At 39.1% G+C, this 24150-nt stretch overlaps 1 protein-coding gene across 1 annotated transcript; it reads right to left on the reverse strand.

Moving 5' to 3' along the window:
• Positions 1-2207: 2207 nt before the first annotated feature.
• On the reverse strand, positions 2208-23126 carry LOC139729026 (adenylosuccinate lyase-like). Its single transcript, XM_071639950.1, has 10 exons — positions 23034-23126; positions 21442-21645; positions 17140-17264; positions 15652-15870; positions 14929-15019; positions 12723-12940; positions 10377-10467; positions 9547-9636; positions 7361-7537; positions 2208-2294 (listed from the first exon to the last, which is right to left on the reverse strand). Exons 1-10 carry the CDS (start codon positions 23109-23111, stop codon positions 2208-2210), a joined length of 1380 nt encoding a protein of 459 aa, XP_071496051.1. The 5' UTR covers positions 23112-23126.
• Positions 23127-24150: the final 1024 nt, after the last annotated feature.

Genomic DNA, 24150 nt, shown 5'->3' on the forward strand with positions numbered 1-24150 from the left:
ATATGAACACTCTGGACATGGCCACATAAATTTATGTCTTGAGGCAAAATTCAGATCGCTGTATTTTTTGAGACGTTAAGATATTTACGACATTTTAATCATGCTTCCACATCACTTGTCTTATGCTTAGCACTCATGGCTACATCTTCCTATATTCGACTTGAACCATGTGTAATAATTTTTTTTTTTTTTCACTGTGCAAATCCTGCACGACTTTGCAGAGGTGTGAAGATAACACAAGTGTTGGGGATGAATAATCATAATCGGTATAATTTGCATTAATATGACAGCCGGTTTTGGAGCTTGATTTAAAGGCAGTTGAGGTTTGGGAGACAATAGTGAACACCATCATCAGCACTAGCGATAAACTTAAAATCACCCAGTGTATTACATCATATTTTTGGTTCTTTTATTTATTTTGTGCAGTATGCACGTGCATATGCATACAAAATAATAATACAAATAATACCCAGAAATCCTTCAGTCCTAAGCAAACATAATGATGGTATGAACGGACACATATTCTAAAATGAAATGCCTCCTACACCCCGACAGCACAGGAATAAAGAACAAATGTCCAGCATTTTTCAGCAATACTGGTGTCACTTTGTTTCTATCCCCACAAAACAAATGTACACCCAAAAATGGATGTTAGGCTAAAGGTTCAATGGCGTGGTATTGTAACGTATTGAGCTTGTATCTCACCCTAGGACAAAAAAAAAATTAAAAAAAGGTAACTGGTGGTACATCAAACTCACTTGCATTGTCCAATTTTGCAAGCATATTCTGTAGAAAGCAAAGACTTCACTAAAAGCTTTTAGCAATATGGCAGTGTAACCTTTGCTGAGCTCCAAAGAAAAATACTTGAATGAGCTCATTGAAAGGCAGAAAGAGACAACAGGTCAAAAATGGAGATGGTCCTTTTTCATCATTCCATCATAGTTTTACACTCCTGGCGGATACATATTACTACACGTACTTCCAAAGTCTTATTTTCTAGCACATCGTACAATGATACACAAATTAAACAAAAACAATGCTGACTTTAAGTAAATGAGAGTCTTCTCTCTTTTTGTGCGTTACAATTCAACCACAGGCAAACTTGTAAACAAGAATACAGTACATGTATAACATAGTTTGTACCCTTGCTTCATAGCTTACCTATGGAGAAAATAAATAAACAACTACAGACAGTGGCTGTTGGAAACAAATGTCCATGGCTCAACTTAACCCGTTGAGGACGTACTGATTTTGTTAAAACACACATTTCCCACAGACGCCTGCCCAAGTATACTTGGGACTAGTCTTCAATGGGTTAATACATTTGTACCACATGGTCTTGTCCATAATCATGCTGACTTGTTTGCAACCTCCCTCACTTGGCAGGACATGAACATCAAGTATCATAGACAAGACAATCTGACAAAAATATGTGAGTACAACATATTGTGTAAACACAAGTACATGCAAATGCAATTAAATACGCACCATGCTGATTAAAAACTTAATAGCAACATAACTCACTGATAGTAAAAGCTACAAATTCAACATGAAACAGATTAACTTTGGGACAAGCAATGTCCATAATACAAAACACAGCACCAGACCGCAACGAATGATGGGAAGGCATTTAAGAGAGCAACGGTAATATCACCCACTGAAGAATTGATGCATATATGTAAGAATGTGCATAAGTTCAAAGGTCAGCCACCAATTTCTCTCCATGTGCTTACTTGAGCACATCTATGTAATCATTTCATAGGATCATGATCAAGTGTTTTACTCCTAAATAAAGGTGAAATCACAGGGGAACATGCAATTCTGTAGAAGAGGCAATTTTTCCACATTACCCTCAACATGACACTTAAGTAGTGCGAAAATAATAATGTACAAATTTTTTGCATTCTATATGATTGTATATCTTTGATTTTGCGCTATAAAAATTATGCTGCATGCCCGAGCACATAAAATTACTCGAGTAAACATTTCCACTTTTACACAACAGGGATTTATAGGCAAAACCTAGTCATTTTCAGTCTCATGATGAAAAAAGTTTGAATCCCGGGGGGACTGAGGTGCTTGCTAATATACACCAGTACTGGTGGGAAACAAATGTAACTCACTGCTCCTGAGATTCTTGATAACAGCCTAGAGGGGAAAAAAAGAATAACAAAACAGACCCTGAAGTGTGCATGGGATGACAAAATTCACACATTTAACTCTGCCATCATGTCCAGGACATCTTTGAATGGAGCCAGGGCAGGTTCTACTTCCTCTTCCAGGAATCGAGTTACCTGAAAAGAATTTTAAAAAAGGCAAAAGCATGACAATAATATTCAAACTTTGAGGTGGCCAAATAATAGCTCACACTAGCAATGTCGCTATGGCGACTGATATGCCTTTGCCAAAATGCATGGTTCTCCCAATAAATCTATAGTTGTACGTCTTGACAATGTGTGATGACATTTTCATGTAAATGGCCAAAAATCAAAATGACATGTTTGTCACAAACGTGGTGATTGTTCACTTTCCTTGAAGTAGGTTTAATTGGATCAATGGCTATATTGTTTAAGAGAGCAGGTATTAGGGGATTTCACGATTGTTACTTGACCTTTAACCCTTTCATATGCACTGACTAATTTCCGAAGTATGGAGAAAAAGTGTAATTTCAGCATTAAATAGTAAAATTTTAGCATTTTAACCTGGCCTTTGACCCTTGACTTTGGAACCCATGACCCTAAAATTACACAGGGAATCACTGACAGGCAGTACATGCATAGATATGTACGAAGTTTCACGATACCTTGAGCCACTTCCGAGATATGGAGGAAGAAGTGAAATGTAGCATTTCACTTGAGCTTTAACCTGTTGAACTTTGATATTTTGGCCAAAAACTTTCCCAGAGAAATTCTACTGGGTAATACATGTATACACTGAGTTTCAAGAAAAATCCTCCAGGCATTGCATAGATATGAGGGAAATAGTGAAATTTTGACCTTTAGACCCTTGACCTTTGACCCATGGCCTAAAAATTCCCAAGAGAATCATTGTCAGGCAGTACAGGCACATGTTCTAAGGTCCATGAGGATACCTTGGACCATTTCCGAGATATAGAGAAAAAAGTGAAATTTTAGCACTTTCACATGACCTTTGACCGCACGTCCTGAAACTTTCTCAGGTAATGCATGCATACACTATAAAGTTTCAAGGAAATACCTTCAGGCATAGCATATATATGGCGGAAATAGTGAAATCTTGAGCATTTGACCTTTGACCTTGAGCATGTGCCCTTAAAAGTTGATAGGCACAACTTCGTCCACTCATGCATATACATACCAAGTCTCATTAGGATACCGCAAACGTTTTTTTAGTTATGCTGTCCACAAAATTCATTACGGACAGACGGAACGACAGATGGAAGGACAGAAGGACGGATGGATGGAAGGATGGACAACCTGAAAACAAAATGCCTCCTGCGACACTTCATGGCGGAGGCATAACTAAAAAACAACGTGTCCTTCCCACCCTATGTATTCAGTGGAATGAAAAGGCATATTTTTGGTGTATAAACAGTATTTTTACCTTTGCTATCATAGTCGTGTGTAGTAATACAATTTGGAACTAGAAATGTTGCTATGGCGACTGGGTATGCCTTCGCCATTTAGCATGTTGCGGTTCTCCCATAGGTCTGTTGTACATATTGACAATGTGAGACAGTTTCTATAATTAGTGAAAATTGAAAAGACATGTTTGAAAGTTTGATGCCCAACCCCAAATATATTAAATGTTCACAAATTCCTTGAACCAGGGGCCCGTTGCATAAAACTTACCGTTGAATTTCAATGGTAACTACCGTCAAAATTAGGCATCACAGCCAATCAGCATCAAGGATTCTAAAATTTACCGCTAATTTGAAGACTTACCGCTAGAAAGGAGCGGTAAGTCCAGCGGTAAGGGGTAAGGGTTTTATGCAACAGGGCCCTGATTTCATTTGGATGGCTGGATTGTTTCAGAGAGCATTTATTTGAGAATTTGAACATTTTCACTTGACCTCTGACAATTGCCCTTTGACCCCATGGCCTGTATTTTTCTTCAAATGATCAATAGTTTTGGTAATATCCAATCTTCAGGACAATACTTTGAGCCTTTTTCAAAATATGGGGAACAATAGTGACAATTTAACATGATCATTCAACCATTGACGCCATGGCCCAAATCTTTCCTTACAGAATCATTGTGTAGTAGTACATGTATACACATATGCAACTAATTCAATAGTACATGCACTGAGTAACTTTCAAGGCATGGAAAAAATAGTGCAATTTGAGCAAATTTTTGGATTTTCACCTGATCCTTGACCTTTAACCTCATGACCAAGAAATTATCAAGAGAATCATTTATGAACAGAACATGTTTATAAGCTAAGTTTCATGATGATAGCAGGAGCTTTTTCCAAGATACAGAGAAAAAAGTGAAATGTTAGCATTTTCACTTGACCTTTTCCCTTTTGACCCCATGACCTGAAACTTTGCCAAGAGAATCTTGACCTGGTTATTCATGAAAGTACCATTAGGCATTGCATAGATATGGGGAAAATAACAAAATTTAATGAATTTCACAATGACCTTTAACCTTCAACCTCGGGCATGTGCACCTAAATGTTGATAGGCACAACTTTGCTCACTCATACATACATATCTATGCCAAATTTCATTTGGATACAACGGTTTTCTAGTTACCCTGTCCTCACAAATGATTAAGGACGGAAAGACAGACGGATGGACGGATGGACAACCCAAATACACAATGGCTCAGGTGTCACTTCATGGCTGAGGCATAAAAACAGTGTTTTTTTGGCAGTACAAAATACTGTAAAACTAGAAATGTCGCTATGGCGACTGGTATGCCTTCTCCATAATGTATGATTCTCTTAATAGGTCTACAGTACATGTGGACAATGTGTGATTACATTTGCACAAAATTGGCAAAATATAAAAATGACTTGTTTGTAACAAATGTGTCGAATGTTCACCTTCCTTGACCTAGGTTTAATTGGATGAATGGGAGAGCATGTATTTGGGATTTTAGGACTTTTACTTGACTTTGACTCCTTCATATTAAAGTTTATGCATTGAGTAATTTTCAAAGTACAGTTCGACCTCGATTATCCGGCCTCCTTTTATCCGGAAATCTCTATTATCCGGACGCGTTCACGCAGTGAAGGACTCTTTTTAAACATCTTTTCATGGATCTATTTCACTAATTTCATAAGATGTGCATGATAGGTTTCTCAATATCTAATGAGGTAAAAGTAAAACATGTATGATTTTCACATAAAGATATACTTTATTTTTGTGAAGAAGGGACTACAATTTTGCGCAGGCTAGCATAGATTACACCACCGTTGCAGGTAACTATACACAGCCCAGTCGCTGTACGTAGGTACGTCGCGACAGGGCTGTACTCGCAGGACCACCAACCACGAAGAGAGCTCAGTAATCGGATTACGATCGCTTTCAATTTTGATACGTATGATCATTTTTGTCACCTCAAACTCATCTAATACAATCTTCAATAATAAGACTCTATATCTATGCTATCAGTATTCAAATTTACGTCATGAAACTTACCGAAATTGATGATTATATCCAGCATGTCCAAGCGGTACATTGTCTTTCACGCCAGGCCAATTTGAATCACATACGTATACGTGATGTGAATGCCCCATAGAGCTGTATGCTATCGACCGTGCTGCTACACTCAAGCAGCGCACGCACGCATAATGGATCTTTCCGCAGCTAGCAGACGACGTTAGGCAGTAGGCTCTACGCAATACAATATAGGTTCTGTAATACAGTACGTTCTCACCGCATACACCGCATTGGAGCACGAAGGCGCCATTTTGAATTCTGCAACGATAAACGGTAAAACGCCACCCGGACGGTCAAATTGCGCCAGAAATTGTCTTTTTTTTTTGTTCCACGGACTTATCGCAAGGGGTCTCTATGGACCCGGTGTGGTGAACAATTCTTCTGTAATACAAGCATGCATTTAGCGTGAGTAACATATTCTTTGTAGAATAAAAGTATAAATTTTCATAAGTTTTTTAGTTGTGTTGAGGTTCCTCACTTTGAAGCTATATGCCTCGCTTGTCAGACGCTGTATTCGCACGGCGTAATTACAGCGTCTGGTCGGGCTACGTTGCGGGGTACGCTACCTGCCTAGCTGCCAGTGCACTGGGACGGCAGCTTGGACGGCAGCTATATACATTAACATTGTGTCTCCCATATCCGGCCAATTCGTTTATCCGGATGAGCACTGGTCCCGACATGGCCGGATAATCAAGGCCGAACTGTATGGAGAAAAAGTGCAATTTCTGTATTGAATAGTAAATTGTTACCATTTTCATCCGGCATTTGACCACTGACCTTTGACCCTAAAATTCATAGGAGAATCATTGTCAGGCAGAACATGCATAAAAATGTACTAATTTTCAAGATAACTTGGGCCACTTCCAAGATATGGAGGAAGAAGTAAAGTTCAGCACTTTCACTTGATCTTTGACCTTTTGACCTTTGACCTTTTTGGCAAAAAAGAAAAGAACACTTCCCAGAGAATCTCTATTGGGTTCAACATGCATACACCACGTTTTAAAAGAAAATAATCACGCAGGCATTGCATAAATATGATGGATAGAGTAAAGTGTTAACCTTGACCTTTAACCCTGACCTTTGACCCCATGAACCCCAAATTCCCTAATCACTGCTAGTTAGTACATGCATATATATACTGTGTTCCATGAAGATACCTTGAACCATTTCCAAGATATAGAGATAAAAGTGAAATTTTAACATTTTTACTTGACTCTTTGACTGCTAACCTTTGACCTCATGACCCCAAACTTTCACCACACAATCTTAATTGGGTAATACATGTATACACTAAGTTTCAAGAAAATATCTTCAGGCATTGCATAGATATGGGGGAAATAGTGAAATTTTGAGTATTTGACCTTGACCTTTTGACCTTTGACCTTGAGCACATGCACCCAAAAGTTGATAGGCACAACTTCACCCCCTAATACACATACATGCCAAGTTTCATGAAGATACCTCAAAAGGATTTTTAGTTATGCTGTCCACAAAATTCATTACGGACGGACGGAAGGACGGACAACCCGAAAACATCATGCCTCCGGCACCATTTCGTGGCGGAGGCATAAAAACTGTTGACACCACACGCTTATGAATGTTACATATCTCAGCAGAGAAGTTGGTGAAAGTTATGAGAGCTTTTCATCTCTTGGCAAATCTGTCCACAACTTTATCACATTAGCATTTACTCTTCATTGGTATCTCACCTGTTCTGGTGCCCTCCCAATGAAGGTAGCAGGGTTCAGTAATTCTGTCAGCCTGTTGTGAATGGGTGCAAAGTAGGGCGTGGCTTTGATCCTTTCAACGAGGTCATTGTCCCCACCCTGTTCCTTGACCACTGCAGCAGCTTCCTGGGATAACTGCCGTATATGTTCATGGCACACCTGAAAACCAGCAGAAAACAAAAAGAAAACTGCATTTAGCATATCATGACAAACAAATTTCATAGTATTCAGGGGGTTTAGTATGGGGTCCAGTTTAGGCCAAAATCCAAAGGTTCATTAGTGAAAACAAGCAAAAGGAAGGGCATATCAACCTGACTTTATTAGCAAATTTACTTGCAAAGCAAAATAATGTATTTCACACAATGCACTGTATAGGTATAGGAATCTGTGAAGGTGGTTACTTTTTACATATTTTTATTCCTTTCCTATTTTAAAGATAATAAAAAGTTTTGGTACCTCAAAAGCTTCCCTGAATTTCCTTGTCTTGGTTTGTGTTTCAGGTTAAAGTACGTTGTCTGTGAGAATTACTCGCCCCAAAGTGCTCTCATGTCTTAGTAATCATGCAATAATGGTTTCATACCACAGCCGTCGCGGTACCGCGTTGATAACTATTGTACAAAACAACTGACTGCGACCAGAAGCGTGCAGCCCATTGTACGCATAGCTAACTGCGACCAGCAGCCCCATACGCATAGCGTAATGATGCTTCGCATTGTAGCATTCAGGATCATGACAGAATTAGTATCGCGGGTAAATAAATGTCAACTTAAAATCCAAAAATTTCATAGTATTCAGGGGTTTTAGTATGGGGTCCAGTTTAGGCCAAAATCCTAAGGTTCATTAGTGAAGACAAGCAAAAGGAAGGGCATATCAACCTGACTTTATTAGCAAATTTACTTGCAAAGCAAAATAATGTATTTCACACAATGCACTGTATAGGTATAGGAATCTGTGAAGGTGGTTACTTTTTACATATTTTTATTCCTTTCCTATTTTAAAGATAATAAAAAGTTTTGGTACCTCAAAAGCTTCCCTGAATTTCCTTGTCTTGGTTTGTGTTTCAGGTTAAAGTACGTTGTCTGTGAGAATTACTCGCCCCAAAGTGCTCTCATGTCTTAGTAATCATGCAATAATGGTTTCGTACCAGAGCCGTCGCGGTACCGCGTTGATAACTATTGTACAAAACAACTGACTGCGACCAGAAGCGTGCAGCCCATTGTACGCATAGCTAACTGCGACCAGCAGCCCCATACGCATAGCGTAATGATGCTTCGCATTGTAGCATTCAGGATCATGACAGAATTAGTATCGCGGGTAAATAAATGTCAACTTAAAATCCAAAAATTTCTTCGATTTGAAGACTTACCAATTAAGTTGAAGTATTGAAAACAGGCTTCGAACAACGTTTGGTTCTGCCAATAGTCCCTTTCTGTTCGAATTGATGACTGAATGTGACTCGGTTGAGAGGACCTTGGGAGAGCTACATACACTGACTACTACGGCCAGCGCATGCGCACACAAACATCTTATCCCTTCATGGATTTGAAATTTGTGCGCATGTGATGTGTTCGCATGCACTGGCTGTAGTATTCATGATCTGTCATGATCCTGAATGCTACAATGCCAAGCCCGATTACGCTATGCGTATGGGACTGCTGGTCGCTATGCGTATGGGGCTGCTGGTCGCAGTTAATTGCATGATTACTAAGACATGAGAGCACTTTGGGGCGAGTAAGTCTCACAGTGTTAGTTATATGAAAGGTACTTTAACCTGAAACACAAACTAAGACAAGGAAATTCAAGGAAACTTTTGAGGTACCAAAACTTTTTATTATCTTTAAGTCATTTCATTTTATTCATCTATTTTCTTTCTCTCTCTCTCTCTCTCTCTCTCTCTCTCTCTCTCTTTTTTTTTTTTTTTTTTGGGGGGGGGGGGGGGGGTTAGGTGAATAAAGGGTTCCCACACATCATTCTCTTTTGTGCACCACCAACCCTGTCATCACATTATCACAGTGAAGATTTAGTTTTGGTTGTCTCCTCTATAGGGCATAATACGATATCATATAATCCTCATACATTACAAGTGATTTTTTCACTCTTCTTTTCACTCTACACAGTATCCTTCTCATAAACACCCGAAAACTACTTTGCAAGTTGACGCCACTTACCTGTCTATTCCCTCCTTCTTTCACCATGGCAACAATGATATTCTCTGATGCCATGAACGGAAGCTCCTGAAGAATGTGACGCTCTATGACCTAGGGGTGAAATTAAAGGTTTCCAAGTAAAAATTTGGAATGCAATGAAGCAATGCCAGGCTAGCAAGCTTGAATACAAAGAAACCATATTTCAGCGGTCTATGGTTGAAGCTGCATATCAAAACTTGATTAGTCATTTGAGCTCTACAATCATTCATTCACCATTATATGAAGTACAACTGATCCTTAAAGTGGCGACCTATTTGGGAGACGAAATGTTCCTCTCATCTCTACAAAGTTAGCAACTGCATATCAAAGTTCTTTCTGATTTTGTAACATAAAGTGAATTCAAACAGTTCCATCCGATTTTACTGCAATATGAGATGTGCAGTAAAATTCAGATTTGCCTATTAACTGATGACAATATGGTAACTTCTGCAGCAAATTGAGGGGATAAATTGGAGTTGTCTCATTTAAAAATTGACTAATAAAGAAAGTTACATCAGTGTCCACTAAAGACCAGAAGTTGCTTCATGATAAAATTTTCCTTTGTTTTGAGCAGTTTATGGGCTTTTTGTTTTTTTTGCTAACTCATGACTTCATATTGATGGACCCTTTCATTTTTCTAAATTGTCACAGAAATACTGTTCTAAAAGAAAACCAAGGAATTACAAATGCCTGGGACTAGGCCTTCACTACTGTGAACACTCTCTAAAGAATGCTGATACTTCGGCTCTAGTTGTCACAAGCATTTGCCCAGGTTCTGGCATCCCAGAGTTACCACTTCAATTCACACATACCTTAGGATAGACCACAGTTCCTTCCGCAATGTTCTGGAGAGTGTTTAGTAGGACATCAGCAGTAAGAAACGCCTCAGCGATACAGATTCTCCTGAAATGAAATCATGCATGACTTGTCAGTTTAACCCGTTGAGGATGAGTCCGGAGTATACTCGGGCAAGTTTCTATGGGAAATGACTGCTGTAGCAAAATCTGCCCGTCCTCAGCGGGTTAATAGTTAGAAGTGGGAGCACAGAAATTATGTTGACATGAAAGTTGCTAATTATGTGGAATTAGCCATACCTTGAATGTTAAGTTTAATTACTGAATGTGGCATGGGCATGAAGTAGTGCTGGAACAGTGAGATACATTGCTTTAGGATTCTCCATGCAGAACAATACATGTGCAATGCTATGAGGAGGTTTTAACCTTTGACTTCTTGACAATTTTTCACAAAATCTGGCCACACATTGATTTCCAAAACATGCATCATTTAGCAGACAGAGCTTGGAAAAAAAAACCAAACAAACAAAAAAACTGACATTAAAGGGACTGTACAGTACTGGTTGAGGTGGGGATTCATATTTTGAACATTACTAAGCAAGATAATGAGAAACCTCTTAGGAAATATGAAAGGACATGTAATTTTAAGAAGGATTCAACGCTTATTTGATGAAAATTGGTTTTCAAATCGCTGAGATATCAAAAAAAGTGATAATAATAAAAGGCAACAGGCCACGCCTTTTATTAGTATCTCTTTGTTTCACCTTGTTTTTGGATATCTCAGTCATTTCAAAACCGATTTTCATCAAATAAACTTTTGATACCCCTTAGAATTACATGCTCTTTGACATCTCATAGAGTGGTTTCTGAATATGTCGCAAAACATTAAAAGCTAAATCCTCACCTCAACCAGAACTGTACACACCCTTTAAAAACAGCAGTATTCAACTGAGTCAGCAAAAGCTTTCTTCACATCTAGATACTGTAAAATGAAGAATGTTCCTGTGCATTTTGATTTCACGCAATTCGCGAGAGCCGAGTTTCGTGAAATTAAAAAGCATGCTAAAGTTCTTGTCTACACTATATGAACTGAATGTTAGAGGCAACTTGCAAAAATTTCATGCTGCAAATAAGGCCGTCGGCTTCCATTAAAATTTCATACCTAGAAAATATTGTGTTTTACAGTACGCTAAGTGAACATGAACACTGCTGGAGCTGGCACATTCTTCATGAAGTCTTGGAAATTTCACAAAACAGTTCAAGAAGCCTAGTGACCATGAGGATATGGTATGACATCACAAAAACAAACGCAATTGTCAACATCAAATCATTGAAACTGAAATGAGTTCTTGTAGCAGCAATAGCGTAAAACCGGTAGACATACAAAGACTGTACATAAATTGGAGGGGGAGCAAGAGCCATCCCTCCTCACCCACCCTGAAAAACTAGGTTCTCACATCCTTGCATGGCAGTACCCATCAAATTGATGTCAAAAGCAAACTTGAAATATCACCATGTCAACTGGGATGCCTCCGCGATAAAGCATGGTTCTCCCAGTAGGTCTATGGTACATCTTGACAATGTTTCACCTAACTGGCAAAAAATTAAAATGACATGTTTGTCACAAATGTGTTGAGTGTTCACTTTCCTTGAACTAGGTTTAACAGGATGAATGGCTGTAATGTTTAAGAGAGTAGGTATTTGGGGATTTGATATTTACTTGACCTTTGACTTTTTACCAGTTAATACATTGAGTAATCTATAAGATATGGAGAAAAAGTGTAATTCAAACATTAAATAGTAAAATTTTAGCATTTTAAGCTGGCCTTAGACCCTTGACCTTTGATCCCATGGCCCTAGAACTGCCAAGAATTGCCAATTGTCAGGCAGTACATGCATACATATGTACTATGTTTCATGATGATACCTCGAGCCACTTCCGAGGTATTAAGGAAGAAGTGAAATTTAGCGTTTTCACTTGACCTTTGACCTTTTGGTCACAAACTTTCCCAGAGATTCTCTATCGGATAATACATGTATACACTAAGTTTCAAGAAAATACCTTCAGGCATAGCATAGATATGAGGGAAATAGTGAAATTTTGAGCATTTCATCATGACCTTTAGCCTTGAGCATGTGCACCCAAAACGCACCCAAAATGCACCCAAAGGTTGATAGGCACATCTTTATCTACTCATAGATACACATGCTAAGTTTCATTAGGATACCTCAAAACTTTTTTAGTTACGCTCTCCACAAAATTTATTACAGACGGAAGGACAGGCAGACGGACAACCCGAAAACATAATGCCTCCAGCGACACTTCGTGGCAGAGGCATAAAAACTGCCAACAGCATTGCTCACCTGTTTGCACTGTCATCGAGGGTGCGTTCAAACCACTGCACAGAGTGCGTCTGGAGGGGGTCCATGACGAGGGTGGTGAGGTGGCGGGCCAGGGAACAGCAGCGCTCGCTTCTCATCGGGTTCCTCTTGTAGGGCATGGCGCTGGAACCGATCTGGTCCTTCTCAAAGGGCTCCTCCACCTCCTTCAAGTTGGCCAAGAGTCGTATGTCTGTGCAAATCTGTTGGACAAGGAGGCAAGCATCCCATAAATAACACACACCGGCCAACATGGTTACATTATACCAGTAGGTTTATGCAGAGTTCACTATCTTCAAAGTGTTTTCCCATCCAGGGTTATACCAGGAGACAGACGACTGTACATGAGTAACACAAATGCTGTTTCTTTTCAGAGATTTATAGATTATTGAGCTGTGAGGGAATAAAAAATAAAAAAAAATCAATAAAATTATCATTATTTTCATCATCACTATGAATGATGCCATCAAAGTTTACAATCCTGACAAATGCATATATATGACAGCTGTTGCACACTGTCAAATAAAGTATTCCTTTATGCACTCATTCATCTATTAAATTGCAATTTTTGTCCCCGCCGAACAAGTTCGAGCAGGGGACTATGAAACGGGCTCCGTACGTGTGTGTGTCTGTGTGTCCGTGTGTGCGTCCGTGTGTGATCAAAATGTTCAATTTGCTACTTCTCTGTCATTTATGAGCCAATTTTGATCCTGTTTGCTTAATAAGATAGCACTACATGGGAGTTTTGAAACTTCTACACAGAATTTCAGTTGTGACCTTTGACCTTGACCTTTGACCTATATTGTACATTTTGCTACAAAATGCTACTCCTTCGCCATTTCTAACCCGATTTCGATTCCGTTTGCTTTATGTGATGGCACTAGGTGAGGGCTTCAAAACTTCTACACAGAATTTTGACCTTTGACTTCTTTGACCTTTGACCTTGATTTTTTACCTGTATTGTACATTTTGCTACAAAATGCTACTCCTTCGCCATTTCTAACCCGATTTCGATTCCGTTTGCTTTATGTGATGGCACTAGGTGAGGGTTTCAAAACTTCTACACAGAATTGTGACCTTTGACTTCTTTGACCTTTGACCTTGATTTTTTACCTATATTGTACATTTTGCTACAAAATGCTACTCCTTCGCCATTTCTAACCCGACTTCGATTCCATTTGCTTTATGTGATGGCACTAGGTGAGGGCTTAAAAACTTCTATACAGAATTGTGACCTTTGACTTCTTTGACCTTTGACCTTGATTTTTTACCTATATTGTACATTGGCTACAAAATGCTACTCCTTCGCCATTTCTATACCGATTTTGATTCCGTTTGCTTTATGTGATGGCACTACGTGAGGGCTTCAAAACTTCTACACAGAATTGTGACCTTTGACTTCTTTGACCTTTGACCTTGATTTTTGACCTATATTTTACATTTTGCTACAAAATGCTGCTCCTTCGCCATTTCTAACCCGATTTCGATTCCGTTTGCTTTATGTGATGGCACTAGGTGAGGGCTTCAAAACTTCTACACAGAATTTTGACCTTTGACTTCTTTGACCTTTGACCTTGATTTTTTACCTGTATTGTACATTTTGCTACAAAATGCTACTCCTTCGCCATTTCTAACCCAATTTCGATTCCGTTTGCTTTATGTGATGGCATAGGTGAGGGCTTCAAAACTTCTACACAGAATTGTGACCTTTGACTTCTTTGACTTTTGACCTATATTGTACATTGGCTACAAAATGCTACTCCTTCGCCATTTCTAACCCGATTTCGATTCCCTTTGCTTTATGTGATGGCACTAGGTGAGGGCTTCAAAACTTCTACACAGAATTTTGATCTTTGACTTCTTTGACCTTTGACCTTGATTTTTGACCTATATTGTACATTTTGCTACAAAATGCTACTTCCGGCGGGGACATATATTACGCACCGTGTAATTTCTACTTTTCCTTGTAAAAGCATGTAAAAGATTTCAAGGTCAAAAGACATGCAATTTGTTTTACACTAATGTGAAAAGTGTCGCAAACTCTTCAAAGTGGTTTCTATGGGATTAAATATCATGTAAGGGAATATTTGTGACTGTCAATACATTTTAACCAGTTTCCACCACCTTCTCCATATTAGCAATTGATGCTACTATTAAGCAGGCACTGACAATAAACTTGATGTTACTTCACCTTATGAACTGATGATCCAAGGCTTGCCAGAGCACATAGTACATCCACGTCAACTTTCCGGCTGTACGTCTGACCCGTGACTAGAAAAGATCTGTAATGGGCAACGTGTTTACAAGCAAAACACAAAACTATGGAGTATGGTAACAAGTTCTCATGAACACAACCTTGACACAGCCTTAATCTGGTGTGAAACCAATCAGAGCAACTGACACCACAAGTTACAAAAGCTCTACAATTTTTAATAACATCCTAGACATGGTTGATATTCTATTTGCAATGTCAGTTAGCAAATCCATAGTTATGCCCTACATTTTCCTATCAGGGCCAGACCCGGATAAAAACTGGTATGATGATGCTGACATTTGAAACACAAGTTCTCATAACAGACCTTCCACAGTTGTAAAACACAAAGGATGAGACAGACAGGAAGACCCTCGTGTTTATAAATCAAGGCAAAAAGAAAGAAAGAAAGAAAGAAAATCAACAGTGAGGATAACATTATTTCACATCCTCATAGTTCATTTTCACTATCAAAACACATGCAAGGCTTTTGGTAGCTTTTACAAACCATACCTGATCCTACAGCCAGCTTCAAATCTTTATCATCGAATCATGCCCACAACCTGTGTTTTGACCTCATAGCAATCCCTTGTTAGGACAGGTACACATTTCTTCATACATCTTCACACAACACCCCCACCCCCACCCCCTTTTAATACTCACTTTTTGAATCCTGCCTGTTTTGTGACAAAGTCATCTAGCCGGTCAACTTTCTCGCCATCTCCGTCAAATAGTGCAAGGAAACTGGCCTGCGTTCCTGTGGTCCCCTTCACACCCCGAAACCTGAGGTCATCCCTTGCCCTTGACAGGTTACGCAGGTCCATCAAGAGGTCAGAGATCCACAGGGAGGCTCTCTTACCGACAGTTGTCAGCTGGGCAGGCCTACGCAGAAAGGACCAACAAACTCATTAGAACTTGGCATGAGATAAACTGACAACAGCACTGAAATATATTCAAGATAGCACTGCATGACATGTCTCCATTACTAAGTACAAATGAAACAGATATCATGAGAACCAGATGTATCCAAAATCATTGAAAAAAAAAACAATTTTATGAGGGAGATCATTTTGATTTCCAAATACTTCTTAAAAATGTACTATGCCTCTTTACCAAGCTGCAAAATAAAGCAAACTGTATAAACTTGAGGCAAGTATCGCATGAGACTTGTGCAATATGAAGGCCCAACTTAGATAATAGTGAGTTTCAGATCTGCGACATGAACGCCAAGGCAATGCTAATTAGGCCCAAAATGGTGTTCTGCACATGCACAAGACAGCTGATTGCATTGTCCAACGCGGTAGGCTGCGTCGTCTTAGCATTTGCGTCGCAGATCTAAGGCTCGCTAAAAGTTTCAGGGTCTAAGAAACAAGGCCATCCAATGTAGCAGTGTCAGAAATTACATGATTTATCCCTGTCAGAACTGGATCTCATTCTTCATTGTTGAACATGTTACAATCAGCCACTGCATGTCTGTATGTGTCTGTGCATGGGCTAGCAACGCTATGGCCATGCAGTGAGAATGCACATAACATGTTATGCATGCATACAAATGGTATTTCTTGCAGTCTAGCAGGGACTACAGGCAAAAGGCTGTCATTCATTATCGTTGAATACTTGAGCATGTTGGTTGTTCGCACTTTAGACACCACACATATGCTCTGATACATGTATCGGACACTGAATTACCACAGTCAAGCTCGCACAAGCAAAACATTGGCTACATCAAAGAAATATTCTACCCCATATGGATATAAACATGTTTAATTCTATTAGAAGAATAAGTCAAAATTCATGTCAGTTGAAAGAATTCTTTTTTTCTGGTCCTGTTGGATTCAACTTAGGCAAAATTGACTATACATTACTCTTTGGGAAAGAACAGCACTCTCGATACAATGCGTATTTGGATGCACTGTCATTCAGACAAACCAAAGGCACTAAACACACATTTGTATTGTTGAGATAAACTGCACAATATGAATGACAACACAAAAAAAATACAATATTCATTATTTGATCAATTTTCCTCATTTCATCACACTCATGGTTATTATCTGTGTTTGTCAATTCTTTACTTGCTTCAAAATTTTCATGAATATAGATAAACATTACCCTAATTTTTTCAGCTCATCATCACTTGTAATAACTTACTGATAGTGAGTGAATCCAAGAGTTGGCAAACTCTTGAACTTGTCAGCAAAGTCGGACAGCTTGCGAATGCAACGGACCAGTCTCGGTAATATGATGTCCAAGGCGTCACGCATCACGATCAGGTCCTATAGGAAAGGAAATGCAGAAGAACACTAATTGAGGACGATCTCACAGCAGAAAATCGCCTGTTGACCAAAGCAAAAGAAGAAGTAGAAAAAAATGACAAACTCTGTGCAGCGTGGTCCAGTGATGGCAGAGTCATTGTGCTGATCAAAGCAACCAATGGATCCACTGTGAGAAAGAGAATATGGTCAGTCAGTGAATTGAAAAAGCTTTAAACAAAATGTGTTGTTTTCATAAACTGATATCTATGCATATGATATGTAAAACCAATCAAATTTCCTTGATACTTATCAGATGGCATTGCAGTTTGTGTTTTAAAAGGAGTTATTAATTGTGAACCTCTAAGTGCAATATTTAATAAGTGTTTAGATGCTGGTGTTTTTCCTGATAAATTGAAAATAGCACGTGTAATACCCGTATTTAAAAAAGGTTCACAAGAGATTTTAAGTATTTACCGTCTGATATCTGTTTTGTCTCTTTTTCAAAGATTTTTGATCAAGAAATGTATTTACGTTCGTTTATTATCCTTTATCAAAGAGTGCAATATATTCACTTCGAACCAATATGGTTTTAGGGAGAGGCACTCCACTCCTCATGCCTTAATAAATTTTATTCAAAATGTGATGTGTGCAATAGAAAACGAGCAAATTTTAATCGGCATATTTTTGGATTTGAGAAAGGATTTTGATACCCTTGATCATGATATTTTACTTAATAAGATGTAGTTGTATGGTATAAGAGGAGTTGTTTTAGATTTATTCCGTAGTTATTTATCTAAGAGAGTGCAGTATGTTGTTGTAGATGGTATTCAATCTAAAACTAAAGAATTGAAGTGTGGAGTGCCCCAAGGGTCAATCTTGGGACCTCTTTTATTTCTTTTGTATATGAATGACTTACGTAATACGTCTGAGGTTTTTAGATATTGTTTGCTGATGACACCACTATTTTTATGTCTCATAATGATCCCCAAACATTACGAATGATAGTCAATAATGAACTTACTGTAATTTCTGAATGGTTATAATCATATGAATAAACTATCAGTAAACATAAGTAAAACACATTTTATGATATTCACCAACAGAAATGTTGATGTGAAGGATATAACTATATATTTTGCTGGAATGGAAATTGAACAGGTGTCTGAAATTTTTAGGAATCACAATTGATAATACATGGATTTGGAAAGATTACATAAATATCATGCAATAAGATTTCAAAAAATATTGGGATACTTTTTTGACTTAAATCTCTACTCGACGTTGTTCTTAAAATGATTTATACGATGCAATTATTGCACCATTTTTAGAATATAGTCTTTCTGTTTGGCGTTGTGCTGCAAATATATATTTAGACACACTTTTATAAACAACTTCTAGTTCGCCGGCCGGCCTTTGTTGTGTGCACAACATGTGTGGCGTACGTATACTCTTATACTTATATGTGCGGGATTTCCGAGTGCGACATGCAATGTTTGGGACGAACATCTTCGAGCGAGTGCTACATGTGGCTGACTGGTATTGACCCATAAAGGTACCAGTACGTGAAAAATGCTGTTACAGTGTAGATTTTGACCCATTTTATAAAACAAATGATGCACAGGATTATTTCGTGGCGTTAGTGGAGATGCAGCTCACTTTCGGGTATTTACAATTGTGAAACATGCACGAGCAATGCGCTACATCTCCACTAACGCACTCTATCCTGTGCATCATTTGTATAATACAATCAAAGGGGGAAATATTAATGCCAAGCTTTTCATAGCAGACATAAACCATAGTAACGAGATTAAATTTGATAATTTTGTTATTGCAGACACAGAGTGAAATGTAGGACAGTGTGGGTTCTTCTAATTTATGAACAGCTGTACATTGCATAACTATTGCATTAATGCACATTTCTGACTCATGTCGAATTGGAAAGAATGTAGTTTGGCTGTAAACATGGCAAACCAAAGAAAATGGGCATGGAGGAAATATGTACTGTTAAACTTCCTCTGGCTTTGTTATTATTTAATTTCAGAGTGAGATAAGAGTCCATGTGTAAAATATCATATGCTTGCATATTGTGTGTGTTTAAGACACTCATGTGTACTAGGTTACCATGACAACATTGCCTCGTAATCTTGGGCACAATGATCCATCAGATGGACTCGATGATTTTCCAATGAACAGCAGTGACCTTTTCTGTTGTTGTTTCTTTTCATGCAGAGCATCAAAAAGAAAAATCTAATTTAGATGGGGGGGGGGGGGGGGGTGGTGGACGTGCCTGTTAACCTGTTGAGGACAAGTTCAGAGTATACTCGGGCATGCGTCTATGGGAAATGCGGGTTGTATCAAAATCAAACCGTCCTCAATGGGTTAATATGAGAGAAAGATATATGGATATTTAACTGTTAACAGACCAGGGGTTGTGTGAGTGATGCCTGTTTCGGAGACAATGCATACAACTGCTGGCCTGAAGTACAATGTAGTATCCCAACAAATGAATTGTGTGGGAAAGGACAGAGATGCTTAAGAAGATGTCAAGGCAGATGTCAAGGGCAAAGGTCACGCAGGGGGCACTGCCCATTTCCCAGAATTCAGCCTAATGTTCAGGGCTGCCAAATCTCACACAGTCACAGTCAGCACAGAGAGTGTCTAGACTAGAGTCGAATGCAATTCACTCAATTCTAACCACTGGCACTGCTCACTCAGTCAACTGTCTCACTATCTGATAAACTAATGTCAGCCAACAATGAATAGGATCTGGGGGGTCTAGATTTTGTTCATCAGATAATACTCCAGAGGCGAGCCTAGACTAACATTAAAGTTTAGAAGTAAACTTAGTCTTGACTGCTTATAAGTGGTGTGGGATTAGTGAAAAAAAAAAAAAGTTTTTGTACATTTTGTACAATTTTCGTACCTTTTGTCCCAGCGCAAGAAACAGCCACAACTTTCTCCAGGTCGAAAATTTTTTCGCTTCACTGAAATTATATGCCATTTCTTTGCTAGTATAGTGGGAAACTAACGGTGAATGGTATTTCAGCACAGACTGCAGGTCAGAGTGATGGATCCTGTCGAGTACCGAAGTAGAAGAAGCATTATTACTCTCCGAAGGCAGCCTTGATGTAGCCATAGAAGTAAAAATCACCCGATAGTTAGGGCTATTACAAATTAACCCCAAATTAAAAGGTCATATAATGTGGCAAAGCACTTTTAAACTTTAGACAAACCAGTGAGGATCCAAGAATAAACCCTCAGATTTATTCCCCCCCCAAAAAAAACAAAAACAAAAACCAACAACAACAACAAAAAACAACAAAAAACAACAAAAAAAGTGCTTAGGAAAGAGCACACAGTGGGCATTTGTGATTTGTGTACTGTGAAAAGTGGTAGGATATCTGTGTAGGCAGATTACAATGTGCTCCCAGAAGTGCTGGTTATCAGTTCAGGGAAATGGTACAGGAAACATTTTCTGTTTAAGATAATGACCAGGTTATAACATATGCAATTGCATGCAGGAAGTGGTGGGGTAACTCAAAGAAGCTTAGATGTACTTCAACAGTAAATATCTTGGAAATAGCTAAAGCATCTACAGCAGCTCTGTATTTATGCAAATGCATGCAACTGAACATCCCTGTTTTGCAACTAAATCACACACATACAAATTCATGCTGTTTGTCTGTAGCCACAAATTGTATTCAAAGGTTCTAGGGCAATTACCCCCTGGACAATTACCCCAGACCCTTCCCCTTCCCCTAACCCTAATCCTAAATTAATCCTAACCCTAATCCAAACTCTAACCATAACTGGGGGGGGGGGGGGGGGGGTTAATTGCCCTGACATGCACTCAAAACATTACAGCACTACTTCCATTGGTGACAAGAGGTCGACACTGCAAGAAACTTCTCAGTGCTTAGGCAAGGCAGGTCAACCTAACAAATTAGGAGTTTCTGCAGTAATTTATGAAACTTTTAAATCAACAAGGTTTTACAAATACCACATGTTCAGAGTTTACAACCCTCTCCGTGTGGTTTTTCTTCCTCTTTCTCTACCGACTACATCGAAGTAAATCTAGTATGTGTGTATTTGTAGCTTGGTTTACCTTTTATTCTACAATGCTCATAAATATAAAATAATTTGGCAAGCTCCACCCACACAAAAACTTTGGAAGAGCCTTGCAGAAAATAAGTTTTACCGTGTTATCCCCTACATAACAGGATGTTGCCCCTAGGTGGATGATGGGGGCGCTCTTTGGGCACTTTTGCCCAAAAGTGTAGACATGTGCCATTACATCATGCCGTCTTTTCTTTTCCTCTTCTGCGGCCATCTTGTAGTCGATGTTTTCCAGGTTCTCTTCCATCTCCTTGATCTGCTCATCACTGATGTTCAGGCCAAGTGCCTAATATGAGAGAAAAACACAAGTGAGACAAGATATTAAAGTATGGAAATGGAGAAAGAGGTAACTTTGCAATGACGGTGAACCTGAAAGTAAAAGCAAATCAGGCTTTATGTACAGATCAACTCTCAAAACTGTGCAGCAGTAAAATGTGTCCAAAGAAAAATGAACTGTAGTGTAATGAGAATGTGTACACTAATTATTCGTTGGTGCAGCATGGGGCAGAATACACCAAAGGTACACTGAGTAAACAACATCTTATATGTCACCTGAGCTACAATATATATCCTACACATAATTCATCTCACATCTGTTTAATTAAAACACATTTTTGTGATGAGCTGCAGACATGCTCAAACTTGCCTATGCACCAAGGCAACTTGTTCAAACTTGGCTTTGAATTGACAGGGTGACTTGTCGAGACTTGCCTTTGGGGGGGCAAAGGTGATGTGGTTCATGCAAACTCGCCCAACAATTACAGGCACCAAGCTCAGACTCAGAGCATTATCATTTTCAATGTCAAACTCACCTGGCTCCGCACCAAGGTCAGAGTCAAGATTCGCCCAAACTTGCCTCGGCACCAATTAGCAGACTTGTCAATAATTTGCCTAAGCACCATATCAACTTGTTCAAACTTGCCTTGATGAGTGCCGATTTTGACTTGAAAAAACTACAGTGTAGCCCGACCAGACGCCGTGTGAAGCAAGTGAGGACAGCGATAGGGCTGTGTATAGACTAGTTAATTTTACTGATAAAATAAATAGGCACCAAAAAAGGACAACAGGTTAGTATAAGGCCATAGAACACAACGATAACTTTGCTTTGAATGCCCATTAAAACATGTGTGTTTTAATGGGCGCTCTGCATCGGTTGATTAAAACTCGATTTTTGAAAAAAAAAAACAGATAGGATTTTTTCTTCTTTTCATCATGGATAGTGGACATGTGTGTGTAACAAAAAATCACCGTGCAAAGTTGCGACAATTTATACATCAGATGTGAGATGAATAGAAATGAAAAGGGGGGCCTCATGAGGCGTTCCCCCCGGGCCTCATGAGGCATGGGGGCGGTCCTCATGAGGCGAGGCAGTCCTCGTACGCGGGAGCGGTCCTCATGATTGGGTTTCCCGGACTGATACTACTAGTACTAGTCTAGTAGATCTACTACTCCAGAGCTTGTGTTAGACTTACTGCGACCAGCCCCATACACATAGTATGCGTATGGGGCTGCTGGTCGCAGTTTAATAGTGTTAGACTAAAGTTCAGAAGTAGCCTAAACTCTTGATGGCAGCTTAGTGGTGTGGGATTACTGAAAAAAAAAACAGTTTTAGTACATTTTGTACTTTTGTAGAATATAACCGAGACTATAAACAGTTCAGTTTTCGTACGGTACCTTTTGTCCCATCGCAAGAAAAAGCCACAACTTTCTCCAGGTTGAAAATTTTTTCGCTTCACTGAAGTTATATGCCATTTCTTTGCTAGCGTAGCGGGAAACTAGCGGTGAACGGTATCTCTGCAAGTCAGCATTATCACCCTCCGAAGGCACCCTTGATGTAGCCATAGACATAAAAATCACGCGATAATTATTACAAAATTAAAAGGCCGGTTTCACGTTTCAGCTTCAGTTTTCGCGTGCTTGCCTTGATAACTTGACCATACGCCACACGCGCGGGGCATAACAACCCGACCCCTGGACAATATACCATCCGAACCGTGGATAGCTTTCCTAGCAGGGTCGGCCTTGCTTGGGTTTGCGATAAGACTTAATTCGCTACATTTTTTTTTTTTTTTGCGAATAAGTCTAGTTTTTGTCTGACAAAAAAAAAAGGATAAGATGGGTGATGTATAGAAAAGTATTTTTTTTTTCATGTTTTCAAACAAATCCCTGTCCGAACCATGGACAAGTCGAACTGGTCGAGCTGTTTAGGGTCAGGTTATTTTCAGGTCGAGTTGTCTGGATTCTAAACATGTGTGCATGGAGCTAGGCCTACACTGGCCTACACACCGTGGGGTATCGTTGCGTTCCAAGCATCGACTCAGCTGCTGCATGTACGATGTGTGTTCGCGCGTTCATTTGACTACGGAAGCCCTGATTGACTGCCTATAGAGGGCGGCCTATGTAAATTTCTGTCCACTGTCATCAGAGCACATCAGTGAAAGTTTGAGGAAAATCGGACAATCCGTTCAAAAGTTGTGAATGTTTAAAGTTTCTGCTCAGTCACTGCTAAGACTACTACAGCTTGTGATGTCACAATCATGTGTACAAAGATATAAAGAAAATGATTAAAGAAGAATCAACATATCATTTTCTCGCATGTTAAAAGAACACTTCACTTGCTCGTTTCAAAAGGCAGGGGGAATTTAATATTATGTCGAGAAAATGTGCACTGTTTTCAAAAAATATTTTTTATTTGGTGCAATTCTCGTTATATTTTCCTTAGTTCTACGCACGTGACATCATCCATTGTAGTAGTTTTCCCATCCAGCAGTGACTGCGCAGATACTTTTAA

The sequence above is a fragment of the Diadema antillarum genome, unplaced genomic scaffold (genome assembly GCF_040938485.1).
Source record: "Diadema antillarum isolate AM-2024a unplaced genomic scaffold, OU_Dant_1.0 seq00000216_RagTag, whole genome shotgun sequence".
Taxonomy (NCBI): Eukaryota; Metazoa; Echinodermata; class Echinoidea; order Diadematoida; family Diadematidae; genus Diadema; species Diadema antillarum.

Coding starts and splice junctions, on each gene's coding strand:
- LOC139729026 (XM_071639950.1), bottom strand. CDS start 23,111: ATGGCATATAACTTCAGTGAAGCGAAAAAATTTTCAACCTGGAGAAAG. Junction 15,871..17,139: donor CTTGGATTCACTCACTATCA/GTAAGTTATTAC, acceptor CTTTCTGCGTAG/GCCTGCCCAGCTGACAACTG. Junction 12,941..14,928: donor TTGGATCATCAGTTCATAAG/GTGAAGTAACAT, acceptor CTTGTCCAACAG/ATTTGCACAGACATACGACT.